This window comes from Somniosus microcephalus, chromosome 21 (assembly GCF_052327205.1).
Source record: "Somniosus microcephalus isolate GS21.2 chromosome 21, FLI_Smic_1.0, whole genome shotgun sequence".
In the NCBI taxonomy this organism is placed as follows: domain Eukaryota; kingdom Metazoa; phylum Chordata; class Chondrichthyes; order Squaliformes; family Somniosidae; genus Somniosus; species Somniosus microcephalus.
The window spans coordinates 74,357,637-74,371,834 of NC_141007.1; the positions used below are offsets into that span (position 1 = coordinate 74,357,637).

A 14,198-nucleotide genomic window follows, 5' to 3' on the forward strand; every position below is an offset into this window, starting at 1 on the left:
ATAGATTTTGGGACACTAAGGGAATCAAGGGATATGGGGATAGGGCGGGAAAGTGGAGTTGATGTAGAAGTTCAGCCATGAATGACGGAGCAGGCGTGAGCGGCTGTATGTCCTACTCCTAGTTCTTAATGCAGCGAGTTATGATGATCTTGAACGCACTGCCTGAAAGGATGATGGAAGCAGATTCAATAGTTACTTTCAAAAGGGAATTGGATAAATACTTGAAGGGGAAAAATTTGCAGGACTATGGGGGAAGAGCAAGGGGAGTGGGACTAATTGAATAGGACTTTCCAAGAGCTGGCACAGGTATGATGGGCCAAATAGCCTCATTCTGTGCTGTAGGATTCTATGGTCTAGAGACCAGTTCCTGGGCTTCTGTCAATTGCACCCTTTATTTAGCTTCTGTGAGCAGGCCTGGGAGAGACAGCCCATACCTCTCTGTGGAGCAGGGATCAAACCTTCCCAATGTGACCAAGATCAGATATTCTCCTACATGGACAGTTAGCGGCATGAATCCCTGTCTTACCAAACTGTGGCATGCTCTATTTTCCTGACTTTTGACTCGTGGTGTCGTACCTTGTATGGTCATTTGCAGCAACAGCGGGGCGGTCCTGGGTTTGGCTTGCAGCAGGCTGCGGGCAAACAGGTTCGAAGTGATCCGAATCCATCTTCTGCTCTGAAGTCGCCGATGGATCAATGTGTACTGAAGGGGACAAACCGAAGCACGTGAATACATTTCAAACTCCTGAAACTTCCACACTCTCACGGCAGAGATGGTTTCAAGGACCTAACCACAAGAGACCAATGAGGCAGCCATTCTTTCTTCTTTGATACAGGACTTTGGCAGAGTGGGAACTCTCGCTGCAAATCTGGGACCAGCGGCTGACGATTTTCTACCCATTAAAATGAACGGGTGGGAAATTCCGAGTAGATTGACCCCGAGCTTGCGACGAGAGCTTCCAACCTCGGCCGGTTCTTGCACTTGGGACCTGAAGAGGAAATTCTGCCCCGCTGTCTCTTGCAGTTGGTTCTGTGAACAATCTCCTCACGGGCTCATTTACTGGCAATGCTTTACAAAGCTGCAATTTACAATTGTGGCTGTGGCATGACCCTTCAGCTTAAACGGCACAGTATTTGTCTTCCCCTCTCCCAGTTATTTCAGTCACTTTCCCCATACATTTTAACCACTTTTGTTTATTATTCCTTAATAGATCTTTCTACAATTGAAGCAGTAACTGCAAAGACTGTGGGCACGGTGGGTTTACTTCAAGTTTCCCTCTATTTCCAACAGGAACGTTGACAGGTAATTCACAACACTGGAAGTTACAGACTCTCCTCCTCCCCCCACACCACACAAGCTCCCTGGTCTCCACTATGCCAAGCAGAGTTCAGGCACCTCCCTACACTGGGAGCCTTGTCCTGTAGATGGGATGACCCAGCACTGGCAGATGGATGGGAGGTGGTCACCTGCCACCAGCATTGTTTTAGCCCCAGAAATAACTTTGGTCTCATCTCTGGGCCTTGACTTTCAATCTTATTTTATTCATAGTCTTTGGAAGAAATTTATTCCGGGGGAAAAAAATATCAGTCACAAATTTGCTTTCCATATTTTCAGTCTAGTCTTTGGACTTTTAATCAAAGTTTATGGTTCTAGAAATATCCTAATTATTGTTTCACACCTCGCAGCTTAAAGCCACAAGAAATAATTAACTGGGATTGATGACTGCTCTGACTTCCAATCGTCTGCTCCAGAAGTTGTAAAGAGATCAGAGTCGTTTTAGTTTTAGAAATCATTTTCAGATCTAGTCTGATCTAATTTCTGTGTTATTTTATTTTAACATTCCATAACAAATTTAGTTCCAAGTTTTTATTTGGCGGTGAAAATATAATGGGGCGAATTTTATGAACGACCCTTGTCCATTGGCAGTACGTATCGGAAATCAGGCATGTGCTACCTGCCAGCCCCCATACACAAGTGATGTTCCACACTGTCAGCGCATAATCAGTAAACTGACTATTTAAATGACAGGGAAGTTATCCCATGGGTCTTGGCCAATATTGATCCCTAAACCAACATCACTAAAACAGATTACAGGAAACTTTGGTTTATTCGGAGGTTATATGTCCGGAATACTCGATCTAACGGCAAAAATCAGGAGCCGTTTTCTATAAGTTTTTTTTAGTTCTCGTTACTTTTTTCCCCCCCCAGTCAGGCACTGCAAGGTCTGTAGCTATAGCAACAGCTTCAGCTAGAGACGCTTGCAGCTGCAGCCGACTGTTTTGAAGCTGGGTTTGTTGATTCACACGGAGCTTTTCAGTTCCGTATCTCTCAACATTAACGCTGGTATGTCCGGCACTTTTGATGGTACGGCACCAGCTCGGTCCAGTGAGTGCCGGATATCAGAAAGTTTCCTGTATCTGGTCATTATCACATTGCTGTTTGTGGGAGCTTGCTGTGCGCAAATTGGCTGCCGCGATTCCTACATTACAACAGTGACTACACTTCAAAAATTACTTAATTGGCTATAAAGTGCTTTGGGACGTGAAAGGTGCGATAGAAATGCAAGTTCTTTCTTGCCTCCTTACTTTACTTGATGAATACAACACTGTCTTTGACACTAAGATATGGTGTTCTGGCTGCAGGAGGACATAAAGGGAATGGAGAGCAAATAATACCGGGTTCTGATCTTAAACTGCTTATTTACCTGCAGCTGAAGGCCGGCCCTGACTGTTCTGCCGTTCCAGATGCTGAGTAGGGTCCCTACTGGGCTTGGTGCTTAGGATCCTACTTTGGTCATCTAAATGAAAGAAAAACTTTATTTACCAACAAGGACCACCGCCAGTGTTCAAACATCCAGTCAATAACAAAAACATGAACAGCTGGTTATACTGAAGCACACACACAATAACTGACATACAAGGGATAACCTTGGATACCGGAACTACTCACTACAGATAATGAATGTGGTTTAATTTTCCCCATCACATTGAACCCAAGTTGGTTTTATATTAGAGGAATTACCTCCCAAACTCGCGACCACCACCTCCAAGTCACACACCATCCTGATGTGGAAATATATCAGCTGTTCCTTCACCGTCACTGGGTCAAATTCCTGGAACTCCCGCCCTAACCACGGGAGCACCTTCACTGCACGGACTGCAGCGGTTAAAGAAACCGGCTCACCACCACTGTCTCAAGAGCAACTAGGGATGGGCAATAAAATGCCAACGACGCCCACATCTCGTGAATTAATAAAAATGTGATAGGGAACATCTAATGGAATTTGAAGTTAAATTCGCTTGTGTTTCTACAACAGTGATTACGCTTCACAAGTACTTCATTGGCTGTAAAGCGCTTTGGAACCTCCTGAAGTTGTGAAAGGCGCTACAGAAATTCAAGTCTTTCTTTTCCTGGGCCATCCCATTAAAGGTTAGAAAAGAACCAGCTTCCATCATATCACAGCCGGTTACATTCTCAGCACATTCCAGAGCGCCTCACATCCAATGACCGACCTTTGCGGTCACTGTTGCTTAGTAGGTAACGACTAGTTCAGAATAAGGTTAGGTTACTCAGCATTTGTTATAAACTATGAACAACTTTCTTTTGGAAAACGCCAGACAGTCCAAAAATAACAGCTTTTTATTTTCAAAAGCTGCATCTATCAGATCGAAAAATAGCAGCAGCTTGGTAAGTTGGAAATGCGTCCAATGAAGAGTGTGTGTGTTTGGACAGCACACCGAGTTATCCTTGTAGGGGTGCCCAGAGACACCGAGCAGGCTGAACAGCTGGAGAGAATGTTTCCTACCATGGTGTACTCAAACACTTGTGGATCTCCGCAGCTTCTGTACAGCAGGAGTTTGGACAAGTTTCATTACTTCGAGAGAAGAGTAATGATGCAGCTGAAGGGGCAGGAGCCCTGCTGCAGTTTAGTGACATTGCGGAACAGACCTGTGGTTTCATATGTGAGTCAGTTCTAGTTTCCAGCCATTTATTCCAAGGGGAAACAACAACAACCTGCATTTATATAGCGCCTTTAACACACTAAATCGTCCCAAGGCGCTGCACAGGAGCGGTTATGAAACAAAATTTGACACCAAGCCACATAAGGAGATAATTAGGACAGGCGACCAAAAGCTTGGTCACAGAGGTAGGTTTTAAGGAGCGTCTTAAAGGAGGAGAGAGAGGCGGAGAGGTTTGGGGAGGGAATTCCAGAGCTTGGGGCCCAGGCAGCTGAAGGCACGGCCACCAATGGTGGAGCAATTAAAATCGAGGATGTTCAAAAGGCCAGAATTGGAGGAGCGCAGAGACCTCGGGGGGTTGTAGGGCTGGAGCAGATTACAGAGATAGGGAGGGGTGAGGCCATGGAGGGATTTGAACACAAGGCTGAGAATTTTAAAATCGAGGCGTTGCTGGACCGGGAGCCAGTGTAGGTCAGCGAGCACAGGGGGTGTGACAAAAACAAAAAAGCCCCCTTTTTAAGAGGGGCACAACTAATATAGAACTAAACCATAAAAAGCCAGAGAGAAACCCTGGGGTAGTCTCGTATAGCTCCGGGACACTGGGAACCCATCAGCTTCTGGCCTGCTCAGAGTAACTATGCATGGTACAGTACATGGGGAGAGGAGGGTGGTTGGAGAGAAGATGCAGCAGTTGCTGCTGGATACAGTGCCCACTCCTGTGTTAGCGTAACCCAAGACTCACCGGGCTGTGGAGAAAGATGGTGCTGGTGGTGGTTACCGGAAGGCAGGTTATCGGCAGAGTCTGATGGGGGTGCAGGAGGCGGCCACATTCTCATGACAGCTTCTGCAGCTTTGCCTGAGGAAAACAAACAAACAATCATCAGCAATCTAATAACTTCTCACAACCCCTGATCCCCAAAAAAACGTCAAAATTTACAGCCACAAAGCTGTACAATGTAGTTGTATTCTGGTTGACTTTGCTTTACTGAACAGATGAAAGTGAGGACGGTGGAGTTAGCACCGCACCCTGGGGAAGCTCAAGGCACTGACGTACTAATGAACCAGAACCGCTGAGTGGAAGGGCACAGGAACACACCTGCGGTTCCTCACACAGCGAGCTACCAGACTGGCTCCGAGTGCAGCTGGAGAGCACTCTCACTGGGAACAGAGATACCCGAGGGGGGGACAGGCACAGCATGCAACAGGAAGATCCAGATTATTCTGCTCATTCGGCAGAATTTCATTTTTTCTTGAGAGATCATTACTTTTGTACTGAAGTAGAGATTCCACCCTCGGTCTCAGTGCATTCTGGAATAAACCCTGTGCATCACCCGCCCTCTTCTGCTTTTGCAAGTTCATGCTCAGCCACTGTGAATACTCCCTGCCGACTGCGCTGTGTGTAAATAGTCTGTATTGGGCCACGCAGAGCAGGATTGTTTCAGGTTCCCGATCTCGGGCAGGGTGGTGTGGGGCTGTGCTGCTGGATAGTGCGCGCGTGCGTGTTATGGGGCAACCCTGTCCGCACAATGTCGAGGCTCACGCATCGAGATCAGCCACTTGGGTGAAGCACGAAGCACGACAGGCTCTTGGCATCTCGGAGAAACAGGGGTCTCCTCTGGCTGAACACCGACATCATCTGTAGCCCCCAATTCTGGGCAAATTGGGTGAGTAAAGCTGCTCCAACAGTTGGAGTTCTGAAAAAAACCCATAACCCGTTTTTGCTCTTTACAGATGCTGCGTATTTCCAGCAGTTTCTGTTTTTATTTCAGATTTTGCACTTTCCTGGTTTATTCTACTCCAGCAAGGTGCTGCATACAAACATGGTGTGTGGGAGAATCAGGCAGGGTTCAAAACCTTTGTGGTGCAAGATATCCCACAGGTTTTAAACTAGGAAACAAACTACAGGAAACTCTCGTTTAAACGGCACTTAAATATCCGGAATTCTTTAATAACCAGCAAAATTCATACTCCAAAAACAGCACCTCAATAACCGGAAATGTTGCCAAGTCCGAGTCTCCCGCGGTGGCCGAGTTAGTCAGTGGGGGCTAGTGGAGGCCGTCAAACGGCCTGCAGAGTGCGCAGCGTCCCTCCCCTTTAACGGAAGGGGAAGGGCGATGAAGCGCGTCAGCGTTAGACGGAGCAGCCGCGTAGTGCTCCAGCGCTACCGCGCTCCTGACACCGCCCCGAGAGGAAGTGGACCGCCTGCGATAGCGCTCCGCTTCCTCACTGGGGCGGTAAGCCCAATTTAGCGGCCGGGGCGGTACTCACGCGCCGGCCGCTAACTGGCTGGCGCCAATTCGGTTATCCGGAATTTTTAATCAACCGGCACCACCCCGGTCCCATCGGTGCCGGATACCAAAGAGTTTCCTGTAGTACAATACTCAAAGTGCTTTCAATCCATTTGATTACTGCCTCAATAGATGACAAGAATGGTAAATATGTTGAAATAAAAAGCTGGCTTATGACGTAAACAACCCGGGATTGAAGCAACTACAGAAAATGCTGGAATTACACATCAGCTTGATCAGCACCTGTAAATTTTTTTCCATGTTTTTGTGCGTGGTTCAGGTTACGCACTCAAATCATTAACCCACGGATGCTGACTGACTTGTTTATTTCAAGCCCTTTCTGTATGTTTCAAATTTCTAACGTTTTCAGTTTTTTAAGAATCGTACAGCACAGAAGGAGGCCATTCGGCCCATCGTTCTTGTGCTGGCTCTTTGAAAGAGCTCTCCAATTGGTCCCACTCCCCCGCTCTTTCCCCAGAGCCCTGCAAATGTTTCCTTTTCAAGTATTTATCCAATTCCCTTTTGAAAGTTACGATTTGATTTGATTCCACCCCCCTTTCAGGCAGTGATTTCTGATCACAACATCTTTTCATTCCATTTCAATTAAAAAAACATTTTTACATTCAGGATTGAGATGACAATAAATCAGCTGAATTTCAATCTTGCCACTTAGAGCAGCGGAGCCCTTCAATTATGACTGCAGCTTGCACTCGCTCCTATTACTCTGTACAAAAAAAGTTACTGAACACAGTCTAAACACAGGGCATTAACCCTTTCTTCCCCCCCCCCTTCAACCATGCAGGCAGAGGTGTTTCTTACTGGATGCGGAGTCAGGGAAACCATGAAGGGATGATCTGGGAGGCCAGCTCGCCAGGGTCCTTTCTCCATCAGCGTTGCTGTCTTTGCTCTCCTGGTTTTCTTTACTGTTTTCATTTTGGTCTTGTATTCGAACAGCTGCTTGATATGTAAAAAGAATTGGAGAAAATTGTCACACGATATAGAGTTTGCAATTTTTCTTTTAAACCTCACCCTCTATATGGCCACACATAACGGGGCAGCCTGCCAACCCATTCCTAGGCTTTTTAATCATACATTACCATAAATGGTGCAAATGTAGTCTTAGGCAATTCTCCCTGTAGCCAGGCTGGGGAGCTCTCTGCATGGTAAAGTGAGGAGCCACATACTTGAAGCACTGAGTATTGTACTAGTATGTTTCCTAGTTTAAAACCTGTGGGATATCTTGCACCACTGTGATGTGATACAGTCCATAAGGATGAACCCTCCACTCGCCAGTGACTGACTACGCTTTTGGGTAGATCTAAAACAGCCCATGCAACACTGGTGTGCTAAAGCATGGCACGACTGAGTGGGCAACGGGTTCACATGCATGGTTCTCGCGTGTTTAATTGCAGGTCTCGGGTGCCACGGGCAGACAGCAGTTAAAAGTAAGGTACTTTCCCCAGCCACCCACTCCCTTCCCTCCCTAGGGAGGAGGGATGGAAGGTACACCCTGGGAGCTCGAGGCACATGCATCCTGCAACCGTTGCTAGGAGGTAAGAACACATCTGAAAGTGAGCTAATCTCACCTCCCCTCAAGATTGATTAGCAGCTCCAGCGACATTTGCTGGGCCAGCTGCCATTTTCAGGTGTATAAATAGTCTGCCACCTCCCCCATGTGTGGGTTTCATTCATTGCCCCCATCAATGCCACAGTGAACCTGTGAGATCGCCTAAAGACGAAGGCAAAGACACAGCGAAAGAAAAACCTGAGGTCTTAAAAGTAATGAACAAATATACTCGGAAACAACAACAACTCATTCCAAGGCACTTCACAAGAGTTTAGTCAGACAAAACCGGCACCGAATCAAAGGGTTCGGACTTGGTCCAGCAGTAATGCCATCACTGTCTTGGTCTGACACCGAATCAAAGGGTTCGGACTTGGGCCAGCAGTAATGCCATCACTGTCTTGGTCTGACACCGAATCAAAGGGTTCGGACTTGGGCCAGCAGTAATGCCATCACTGTCTTGGTCTGACACCGAATCAAAGGGTTCGGACTTGGGCCAGCAGTAATGCCATCACTGTCTTGGTCTGACACCGAATCAAAGGGTTCGGACTTGGGCCAGCAGTAATGCCATCACTGTCTTGGTCTGACACCGAATCAAAGGGTTCGGACTTGGGCCAGCAGTAATGCCATCACTGTCTTGGTCTCTTACAGTTTATGGAAGCTGTTTTGGGTATTTTAACTATTGACTGCTTGGTCTCACGTTCCCCTTGCTGTTGTGATATTACCAGATGCTACTACAGGGGAATACTCTGGTAGGTGGGGGACACACAGAAAGAGAATGAAGAAACCTGTGGTGTTCTCTGTACTGCAATGTGGCGGATCGATAATGGAACTTCAGTGAAGACAGATACCACGGATTGCCAGTCGGCCTGAGGAGCGAACACGCGCACACGCTCGCACATCGGTTCTCGTCCGTTACCTGGAGGGCGTGGTGGCTCTGGTCTCATCTCGGAGATTTTGGGTACTTCCCACTTCTTTTCACCTTCAGGCAACTCCGCAACATCCTCCTTCTTTAAAAACCGTTTCAACGTGGCTGCATCCTGGGAACAGGGGAGAGATTTAAAAATTAAGGCAAAGCAGCACGAGCGCCAGTGTTCAAAGAGCAACCGGGCCCTGGAACAGCCGCGTGGAAGTCTTCGAAGGAGTGCGCGAGAGATTTTGATACAATGGCGGTTATCTGGTTCAGCGGAACCATTTGTTGACACCTGGATGAGGTTGTCCCATGACCGGTCTGTTCCATGTTAGCACAGGACCGCCAGTCACTGACCACACAAACCCTTCCCATTCCTGCAGCAAGATTCCTCTCGCTGACCGACACACCACCCATTATAATGGTCCTGAAGAATATTTCCGATGATCGGTCATCGACCTGAAACGTTAACTCAGTTTCTCTCGCCACAGATGCTGCCTGACTTGCTGAATGTTTTCCAGCATTCTCGGCTTTTATTTCAGATTTCCAGCATCCACTTTTGCTACAAAAACTATTCCTCTTTGACCTGGTTCAATGATTCCATCACCCGAGACACCACATTGATCATTTGCACAACAGCGACCTCTACCCATTTTTCAAGAGATTACTTGAAATGGAGAGAAATGAAAAAAGGTTTATTTAAAACAATTAGTGGACTTCCGTCTTACACTCAGGATGGCAGGGAAGCTTTAGCTACATGCCTTTTGGGTTGCGCTCCTGTTTAAATAACCAAATGACCAGCTATCAGGAGACCCAATTCTAAAATGGCAACTTCGGTAATATTAGGAGAGATCAGAACCGCAAGTTTTAAAACATAGATAAGTAGAAACAAAACACACAAATGCTGCATCAGTTCAGATTTCCAAGTAAATTCTTAAGGTTATTCCACGTATCACTTGAACACCGAGATAATTACCTCAAGGTAAGAGATGAGGCTCTGCAGGAAGCGTTCGAGTTCCTTTTCGAGCTCTTTGCTCCCAGCACTAAACAACTTTACAAACTCCCTAGAAAGACAAAGAAATACAAATTACACTGAAGAGAAGAAAGCAACATTTCACCCCCCACATCCTATAAATGATCCACAACCTGTGGAGCGAGGTCACTTGAACAGTGTGCGGTACCGTACGGCTCACCTGCTACATCACTCTCCCTTTCATTGGGAAATCCGAAGTCTATTCATGTAATAGATGGAACTGGCCAACTCTGAGTGGGACTCTCCCTCCCAAGGGCAGGCTGACACTCCGGTGCAGTGCTGATGGAGTGCTGCACTGTCAGAGGTGCCGTCTTTTAGATGAGACGTTAAACCGAGGCCCCCGTCTGCTCTCTCGGGTGGACGCAAAAAATCCCATGGCCACTATTTCGAAAAAGAGCAGGGGGAGTTCTCCCTGGTGTCCTGGGCAATATTTATCCCTCAGCCTACATCACAGAAATCACAGAAACCCCACAGTGCAGATAGAGGCCATTTCGGCCCATCGAGCCTGCACCGACACATATCCCACCCTATCCCCATAACCCCATGTATTTAATCCCCCTAACACTAAGGGTCAATTTATCATAGCCAATCAACCTAACCCGCACATCTTTGGACTGTGGGAGGAAACCGGAGCACCCGGAGGAAACCCACGCAAACACGGGGAGAATGTGCAAACTCCACACAGACAGTCGCCCGAGGCTGGATTCGAACCCGGGTCCCTGGCGCTGTGAGGCAACAGTGCTAACCACTATGCCACCGTGCTGCATCACTTAAACAGATGATCTGGTCATTATCACATTGCGATTTGTGGGAGTTTGCTGTGCACAAATTGGCTGCTGCGTTTCCTACAACAGTGACTGCACTTCAAAAAAGTACTTCATTGGCTGTAAAGCGCTTTGGGACGCCCTGAGGTTGTGAAAGGCGCTATATAATGGCAAGTCTTTTTTCTTTTACTCTACTTTTCACAAAGGGATGGTTCAAATTTTTAAGTTAAAGCATCATCCCTTGAATCCAGAGCATCATTTTAAAAGTGTAATCTGAAATTGTTTGTTGTTAATGGGGGAAGGCCGTTTACCTGCAGATATCTGTCTGCGAAGTGATGTGATCCTTCTGGATAAAGAAATTGTTCATGTCCTTCAAGTGACAAACAATGTCCTCGTTCTCAAACACAGTGGCTGCATTAGGCAAGGTTAATTCATAATGGAGATACAGCTTACCAACCTGGGGAGGAAGAAAAACAGTCATAAACACCAGCCTCAATTCTCAACCCACCTCCCCATTTCACAACTATAGTCAGCGTCTTAGGAATAGTAGCAGGCCATTCAGCCCCTCAAGCCTGCTCCACCATTCAATTAGATCATGGCTGATCTTGCTCGCCATCCATGGGATATTCTCAAACAAGCCCTCCTTCTCCAAATGCTGACCAATCTTTTGAGCTCAAAATGAGGAACAATAGTATTGAAGAATGGAATACCCAGTGTCAGTATTGAGCATGGTCCGCTGTAGTACCGGTAGATGCAATGTTCCCCTAAGATGCGCGGCCACGCGCCAGTCGGAAGGTCCCACACAGGTCGCTCTGCCGCTGGAAGAGATACCCTGCAGCAAATTTAAAGGGACTGCGCACCAAAAAAAAACTAGAGAGAACATTGGTGAGATGTAGAGTAATGTTTTCTCAACGTTACCCCAAGAAAGAACCAACATTTCCTCTGTGCTATATGTAAACATATTTACGATTGCACTACACAAAACCCCACCTGCCTGTTCAGGTGGATGCACAAGGTCCCGTGGCACAATTCAAAGAGCATGGAGTTCTCCTGGTGTCTTGGCCAACATTCACCCCTCAAAAGCAGGTCATATTAATTGTGCAAAGTGGCTCCATTTCTGTCTGAATGGCTATTGCGAATTTATAAAAAAAAGGGGAGGAATTCCCACGCCAGATTAATGCATTACAGGTAGTTATTTCATTTTTATATCACATTATATGCAGTTTTAATAAATAGAATATTTACCTGTATAAAGTTCATGGATTTAAGGCTTCCAGCAATATTACTGCCTTGTAGTTCTTCATAAACACTATTGAAGTCATCGTGGTGAAAGAACCACCTCTGGATGAATGGAACCACAGAATGGACAAAGTTCTGGACACGAGGACAGGGTCTGTAATCCTCAGTCAGGGCTTGCACAGTGATGCACTTGGAGAGTCGCTCCACCCCACAGATATCAAAAAATAAGTTGCGATCTTCCTCATTAAATCGCACCTCTAGTGAAAGAGATGGTTACTGATTAGACAGTAGCGTCAAATACATTTGTTACACTTAAAAGGTTATTTTCTTCCAATGTTCTCCTACCTTTGGTTCCACGGGCCCACCAGTGCCCCATTCAGATGCCCATTCTTTATGTGGGCCCAGACAGTGAGTGCAAACAGGTTATTTGGCTATGCAGAGGGAGGCGTCCCATGCTTTTCTCAGCAGATATCATAAGAAAAGTAAGAGTAGAAACCCGGGCTAGTTTCAATTCCCCTGTCTAGCCCAGTGGCGGCATTGAGAGCAACTATATCTCCCCGATTGCAGGCAAAGCTGTGATCAGTCAGTTAAACACAGGCTAGGAACCTGGTCTGGGACCTTCTGTCCTGTATGACTTTGTCAGATGACATTTTTATTCACCAGGCCGTAGGGAGAAGTTATATGTTAGGTTTCTTCAAAATAAAACCCTACAGATTCAAATAATTGTGCAAGCAATAGCGAGTGAACCTTCTACAAACTCATTCCTTAGTTTCTGCCCCACTCCTCTAAATTCCTCTTTTTCCTGCCTAGCGTTACCTCCACCTGTAAAGAAGTGCAACCTGTACACAAGGAGCATTATTTAAATGCCAGTTTTGTTGGACCTAGGGATACTGATGATGCCCAGCTAAAAATAAAGCTCAAACTGTCAAGTCAGAGAAGAAAAGCAGGAAGTTAAGAGCAAGATGGTTACATAGAAAATAAAAGACCTTTCAAGCACTGAACTAGTCACGGTTCAACACCACTAACCCAGAAAACCTAGCGTTCAATAAAGGTGTTACCCCACTCCACAAAGCTCCGGTGTCCATTCAGAAGCACATTCCTTTGGATATGCTCTCATTTCATCTAATTCCCAAGACGAGTTTTTATTCTTTTCAGGGACACGTTTTTTCCATCAATTTTTAATCCCCAAATTTAAAATGACCCAGGATAACCCAGGGTTTGTTTTCGCACGTGCAGGTCCCAGGCGTAAAAGGGGAAATGACAACCACCTTATAGAAACAACTGGGGGGGGAAGAGAGTGGTGGGTGATGAAGAACCTTTGGAGACAATCCCTTACGCATTATTATTCAGGAAAGTGTCCCTATTAATGTGGAGAAATTTCTATTTTCAATGCAAAGTACTCCCCCCCCCCCCCCCCAATTTCTAAACCCCTTAGTGTAAAGCGCAACTCTGCTACACGACATGCTCCATAGCATCTCATCCATATCTGATCAGTGAACATTCCCTGCGGGCCTCTGCACTATTTCTGCTCTCACACGCCAACCAGAAAAGCCTTGCACGTGTAGGCAGCAGAGACGGAAATATAACGGGAGAGAGAGAGAAAAGACCAGCGTTACCTTGCTTGTTACTGGTCCTGGCCTTTGAACGATTCCTCTCTGCAGCAGGTAGATTGAGCAAACACAGAGAGTGTGTTTTAAAAATCCGCTCCAGGTGCTTATTGTCTGGTATCACAGGGGAGCTGGCCATGGAGACCCAGCGATTATCCTTGGCTGCAAATATCATTTCATCCTTTACCATTCCTATTCACACAGGTGAGAAGAGGTTAATAGAAGGCACCACTGAGACCGAATAATACTTGTATTGACACTATACAGTATAGATAAAATAATGAAGGTGTGGTGGTGCAGCACTCAATAGTTCCAATATGTGTGATGGAGTGGTAGAATGAGGCTAATGTCTATGACGGGCATCCTATAATGAGCTCAGCAGTAGCTGTTGAGGGGGTGTCAAGTGGAAGACATTATATATGCTGATACGCCTGTCCCCCCTCCCCCCAAATCAAACTTATCCAGTTCATGTACATCTCAAGATACAATCCTTACCTTTAAGTGTCTGACAATAGGCAGTTTTTAGTTCCCATGAATCATCGTATTCATTATAATTCTTGCATTTCTCAGCTGTGGGGAGAATAAAATAAAATGATTGACTGGGACGATATCACGTGGCCGTTTCTTCACCGGGAGGGCCACTTTTACATTCAATGCAGGGGACAGTGACTTTGAGAAGGCAAGTGGTAAGGGAAGTAGTCTTGGGGTAAATTACGCTACACCATCTGGCCAGTTTAATGTTTAGGAAAAAATAAACATTAACGTTAACTCTTGTAGTCCTCCCTTCATGTTGGGTTTAAAACCAACCCCACTAATATTCTCCTATCTTACTC

The 14,198-nt window shown here is 46.2% G+C and overlaps 1 protein-coding gene across 5 annotated transcripts in view; it reads right to left on the reverse strand.

Annotated features, from left to right (window-relative positions):
- LOC147102975 (uncharacterized) overlaps window positions 1-14,198 on the reverse strand; it is a 164,691-nt gene that overhangs the window by 2,306 nt on the left and 148,187 nt on the right. For 4 of the 5 annotated variants that reach the window (XM_085963981.1, XM_085963979.1, XM_085963977.1 and 1 more), the window contains 10 exons: window positions 13,861-13,935; window positions 13,375-13,557; window positions 11,765-12,015; window positions 10,831-10,976; window positions 9,699-9,786; window positions 8,732-8,852; window positions 7,068-7,205; window positions 4,703-4,816; window positions 2,706-2,798; window positions 577-703 (listed from right to left, as the gene is read on the reverse strand). In XM_085963981.1, coding sequence (XP_085820107.1) covers window positions 577-703; window positions 2,706-2,798; window positions 4,703-4,816; window positions 7,068-7,205; window positions 8,732-8,852; window positions 9,699-9,786; window positions 10,831-10,976; window positions 11,765-12,015; window positions 13,375-13,557; window positions 13,861-13,935 — 1,336 coding nt within the window. The remainder of the gene's footprint in view (window positions 1-576; window positions 704-2,705; window positions 2,799-4,702; window positions 4,817-7,067; window positions 7,206-8,731; window positions 8,853-9,698; window positions 9,787-10,830; window positions 10,977-11,764; window positions 12,016-13,374; window positions 13,558-13,860; window positions 13,936-14,198) is intronic. The other variant, XM_085963978.1, reaches the window with a different exon arrangement.